General features: G+C 30.4%; 1 protein-coding gene across 1 annotated transcript; it reads right to left on the bottom strand.

Annotated features, from left to right (window-relative positions):
* Positions 1-1575: 1575 nt before the first annotated feature.
* On the bottom strand, positions 1576-3529 carry LOC144838164 (uncharacterized). Its single transcript, XM_078693524.1, has one exon. The coding sequence runs from the start codon at positions 3484-3486 to the stop codon at positions 1576-1578; it is 1911 nt and encodes a 636-aa protein (XP_078549650.1). The 5' UTR covers positions 3487-3529.
* Between the last annotated feature and the right edge of the window lie 2471 nt (positions 3530-6000).

Raw genomic sequence — 6000 nt, 5'->3', positions numbered from 1 at the left:
CATGATGCATCAAAGAACTACAATGCACTGTAAAGTTTGACGTGATGCGTAAAAAACTACTGAACTTTTCTATTTAATACTGAAATTTATTTTAACAATTTGAGAACTTGCAATGCACATAGAGTATGATCATGGACCTATCTGATTTATAGGTCCATGGTGTGATAAAGAAATTGGTACACTATATAAAAAGTGTAATAAGGGATCATCTCACAGTGTGTTGATTGACTTGGTATTGTAGACCATGCACTGTGGCTGCTGTGAGTACAGTACATGCCATATCTGAATTTCCTCAACTCAGAGGATGAATGCCACTATACATTTATGATACAGTATTTGTCACAATTGTGTGCATTAACTATTATTACATTATCAGATTTGTGATTTGTGATAGTATGTGTACGACAAGTATCTGTCATCTATTATCATATATCAATTGTGTGGTAAAATTGTCAACTTGATGTTGTCTTATGATTACCTCATCCTTTGGAAAGGACATAAAGTTGTGAACATCCTAAATACACATTTTATATGTCAAGTAGGATAATTGTAGGTGCTGTACTATGGCTACTGTAAATCTGAATTCAGTTTACAGTTACACCGTCAAAAATACTTTTTCTTTTTTGTTTTTATTGACATTACATATGGATTCCTTTTAGCGAAAAAGGACAATTCAGAAAACAGCTATTTTGGCACTCGTCACGGATCAGTGCACACAGACACAAATATTCTGCTGAGCAGCGTACTGTTTAGACTATTCCATTCTCAAAATAGGTAAATTGTTTATAAGGTCAATTGAATTGCAAATAAACAGTAGGCCAGTTTCAATTCAAACTTTATAGAAACAACCACAGTGCTATGAGTCAATATCAATGAGTATTACTGTATAAATACAGCTTTATTTTCAAATAATGCGGATACAATCTAGTACAGTACTACATTATATAAATTTCAGTTGGTTTTTTTATCATTCAAATAATATAAGTATATATAATTATTTTAATATAAAATCTAAATTATACTCAAAAGTAAGTATTTATGCAGTTTACTACAGTTAAATATATATAAATATAATTTTTTTTTTTTATCATTTACTAAGTAGGCCAATATTAAAATTGTTTATATAAAATCTGGACTGTGGATTAACTCTTTACCTGAGTATTCAACATGCAGTTTAATATAGTTAAATATATATAATACAAATACAAATATATGTTTTTTTTTATCATTCACTAAGTATATTAAAATTGTTTATAAAATCTAAACTACTCGGGATTACTTCTTTATACCCTAATCTTAAATTTGCAGTTTACTACAGTTAAATAATATATAAATATGAATATTTGGCTTATAATTTTCTAAACTGATAATAAAAGCATAAAAGTTTTCCTTTCATGCAATTATACTAGTCTGGTAACTGTCATGTAACATACATTATAATAAAAATAAAACAGTTTGCATATTATAATACTATACTATTTGCAAAACAAATAAATAAAGCACACATTAAAGTTGCATTCTCTTCAATTTTTGTCGTTTTGCAAAAATAATGCATATATACACACTATTTCTAAATCATAATTGATTTTGTTGACAGGTACGCCTATTATGTCCTACCTGACCACACCTTTTACAATTTACATAGAATTTGATGTCATCCTTGCACAATTTGTTTAAATATGAAATTCTATTTTGCTTTTGCATAACTTGCACAAAGGCTTCTGTATTCCTGTGGTTAGATGATCGAAAGAAAAGGGATGTGATTTTGTCATTTAGTTTTTCCATGGCTTGTTGACTGAAATTGTTGATTTGGCCGTGTAATGTAAGTGATTGCGAAAGATGATTCATAAATACATGCATATAGGGTGTTACATCTTTTGCTTGAAATGTCTTGGAGTAATTACAAACCCAGTCTCTTGCACGAGTGTCTACAACCTGAGGATCTACACCATCTGTTTTCATTAAACTTATAATGTTTGTGAACTCTTCCCAAAGCCATTTAATGCAATCACATTTTGGGTGCCACGAAATAAGCGTGTCAAAATTGATGTTTTTTTGAATTTTTATGTGTTCTGGGCCTGTAAAATCTCGAAACTGAATTTGATTAGACTCTTTGGTAGTATAGAAAGACCAAGGAATTGAAAGACTATTAATAAAATGTTCAAATGCAGAAATGTTTTTACACTTTGACATGTCAACAACTTTTACATTTTTTCCAACATTATCTTTATGCCGTAATATTTGAATCAGTTGCAGGACTAATTGATCAGATATCCTTAAAAATAAATGCAGTGGATCTGGAATAACATTAGAAACAGAAATAAAAGGTAGAATAGGTGGAGCAACACAACTCATATTTTTAGTTTTTGATTGTGAACTGAGTTTTGTTATTTCATCTACTGTACGAGCACCCTGTGTGGTGTCTGTCATTGACCAAATCTTTGTGTGTATATACCGTTCATTGCTTGGACATTTGCACCATAAACAACTGTACTTGCTACTGCATGCACCCATTCCCATCATTTCATTTAGGAATTTCATATCGGCTCCCAAATAATATTTCAAAGGTATGTTATTGTTATTGATAGTAATTGTATTAATCAAGTTTGCTACAATAGGATTAAAAATTTTACACAGAAATTTATATTTTTCTGGCTTTCGCACCATTGCCAAAATCTGTTCATCACTTAGATAATTTCCATATATCACTCTGAAAGTAATATTCACACAGTGAATTCGTTTTCCAATACGAGTACCATCCCCACTAATCTTAATACCAATATGGTTAGGTATAGGGTCGTCACATTTGTCTTTTGAAATTTGATCTATTAGAAATGTAATTTTATTATTCAATGGTTCCCATGCACCTATCATATCATCAAAGGTATAAATAGAAAACATTGAATTAATTTCTTCAGAACATTTTCTTACATTTTTTAAGCGTGGGAGTTGATTACAGTTTTTTGAAAGCTGCTTGTAGCTTCGATCAGAAATACATAATGTGTCTTTTAAATACAGGGCCTTCTCCACAGTGATTTTGTTTTGCTTTTGGATGTCCGAATCACATTTTAATTCAACTTTGTTGCCAAATTTATCTGCTAAGCACAAAGTTGTTACCTTTAAATCAAGAGATTGTAATAATGAAACTGTGGCATTGGCTGTCTCAGCTAAATTTTTTTTCATGTATTTGATATGTCTTTTAGCATACTTTTTTGATCCTTGCTTTCGTAATTGTCTTTTCGTTTTATTAACAAGCTTCTTAGCAATTTGTTTATTTTGTCTTTCTAATTTCTTAATAACATCCTTTTTTTTAGCACACTCTATCTCGCATATCTTTCGTCTTTTCTTTTCGATACCAATCTGATTTTCTAATTTACGCTTTGCTCCCCCTAGTTTCAAGTTTAAATCACTACTTTTCCACTTAGTTAGTAATTTTTTAGTACAGTGACCTCCTTTTTTGGTTTCTGTTTTTAATTTACTTAGCATCACCCTTATACCACTGAGTAACTGTTGACATAGATTATCCCAGTCAATAATATCAAGAGAGATATTTTCTGAGGAAAGAATTTGGGTAAGAATATTTTTTGTAACAGAAAAATTAAAAGATTTTGTTGATTTATCAGGACAATATGAGAGAGTTAACATGTATAAATTATACCTGTTAAGGGAAAGAACCAAGTCGTCTGAACTAGTAGAAGAATTCATTATGAATGTTATAATTAACGGAGAATGAGATACAATTAAAATACAAATTAAAATTTAAATTATAAAAAAAATCAGAGCCACAACTTACAAATCCAAAATGTTCCCATAATCTTTAACAAATTTAACAACAAGGTTGTAACCCCGGTGAACTAGTCGCTTCTTGAAAGACCTAGTGTATGTAACTAAGGGGTTACGTTCATATAAACGGAATGTTAAAGTTTCTAAGTTAATTTTGGCATGATCGCCTGCCTCATTTGAAATTCGAAAATCCCAATCTTGGCCGAGAAGTTCAGTAATGAGCTCTTTGTTAGAAATTCGGAAACAAGATGATGATTCTTCTAATGCAGCTTTGTGACAGAAATCTTCAAAAACTTCTTTTTGTGTCGGAATTGCAAAATTGATTTGGGAATCGGTTCTTCTTGCAACACTCAACTGCTCCTGAATCTGAGGAACAATAATTTAATGAACGTTTTTTTAATTTCTATTATTTTTTTATAATAAATATACAGAATGCAATTAAATAATAATACAGTCTGTAGAATATCAATTATTAAAATAAATTATCCATTATTTAATTATAATAGTATCTACAGTACCTGAATGTACAACTGTCTAGTAAAATGACTAAATGCATCAGCATTTTCTACTGCATCTGGCACGTCCACAACACTTTCATTTGAAATCCACTGGTCATAGGAATTTGGCCAGCCTATCCAATGGACTTTAACTTGATCACCACTTTCTTCGATCACTTCATATCGCCATAGCTTTGATGTAGACCACCTTTTTGTTGTTGATTTAGAAGATATTGATTTACTTTGTGATCCCTCGTGTAGCCGAAGGTAGTTGATGGTTTTCTTCTGTCGGAGTTTCATTTCTATATGAAATAAAAAACCACTACTACAGTAAGACCAAATAATACTTGTTTAACTATAGAAGAGGCCTATAGTTAATTTTTAATTTGTATATAGCCAATACAAGATATATAATGAGCATTCAAATTAATACTATACGGTATGTATATATGTATATAATAAAAATTGTATAAAAAGGTCATATATATAGTCCAAATCACTGTTAAATAGTCCCTTAGATATATTAATTCTAACTTTACTAAGAAGAAACATAATTATTGCCTACTTATGTTCATTATATTTCCCTTTGATAAAATGGAATAACCCGCTGTCAATCCAGCCTAGCCTAGCCTATGTTAGACAATGGCTGATGCGAAATTTTTGTATACACTTAAAAGGGCTAGTAGCTTATAGACTATTTAGGTGGTATTATTTCGTATTTTCTCTAAAAAAATTACACAGAATTATTTTATATGACTTTAACTACAATATTGATTAAAAAATTGTAATTAAAATAAGCAGAATATACTCACATTTGGGTATCAAACACAGGCCAATAGTACACATAAGAGAATTTCGCGCGGAATTTCCCAAAAATATGCTGTTTAGTAATCAAATTTTCGCGGGTTTCACCATCATCCAATCAAAAAAAATTTTATATGGTTAGAAAGCCACTGTATAGGAGACTACGATGTTAAAAGAACTAAGTTTTAAGAGGACGCTGTTCAAAGTTGTGGCGATTTCAGAACTATACATCAGCGAAAAACGCGAATTTCACACAGGAATCGGCTGTTTTTTGGCCGGGACAGGGTATGTTTAATGTAAATTCGCGATTTCCAGCTATCAAAAATTAATTTTTTAAATACATAGTCAGAAAGTACAATACCTTAGCTTCAACATAGTATGAGAACTAATGTATACTATGCGAGATAAAGATTTTACAAGTATAAATGTGAAAAAAAGTAGTTTCCTCCATGCACTTAGAATAGGAACAATATCGTGCGGAAGACGTTTTTGGATTAGTGCACCAAAGGAATCCATATGATTTATTGTGCCTTAAAAGTTTAATTTGTTTAAAAGAATATTAGTATTTCTAATCTACAGTATACTACAAAGGATTGTGTTGTTTTGTGTGTGTTAGATTGTGCACTGTTACCTCACAAAATAAAACTGAAAAATTTCATTATGCAATTATTTTATCTGAATTAGTCAGTAAAACATTTTTTCATGGCTTAGACTTAGAGCACTCTTCATACTAATGCAGATTTGGATGTATAAGTTTCCTTCGATTAACAAATGTAACATGCATTGATAGTTGACAAACATTTTGTGGTTTTAATAAATAAAATAATTTATTATATAATATAGGATAAATTACACAGAAAAAAAGTAATGTGATGATGTGTGTTTGCTTAGCCTTTGTTGAAGGTGCACTTTCACC

This window comes from Antedon bifida, chromosome 3, assembly GCF_963402885.1.
Source record: "Antedon bifida chromosome 3, ecAntBifi1.1, whole genome shotgun sequence".
Lineage (NCBI taxonomy): Eukaryota > Metazoa > Echinodermata > Crinoidea > Comatulida > Antedonidae > Antedon > Antedon bifida.
Note: the sequence above shows the minus strand (reverse complement) of the source record. Positions and strands in the feature narration are given on the sequence as shown.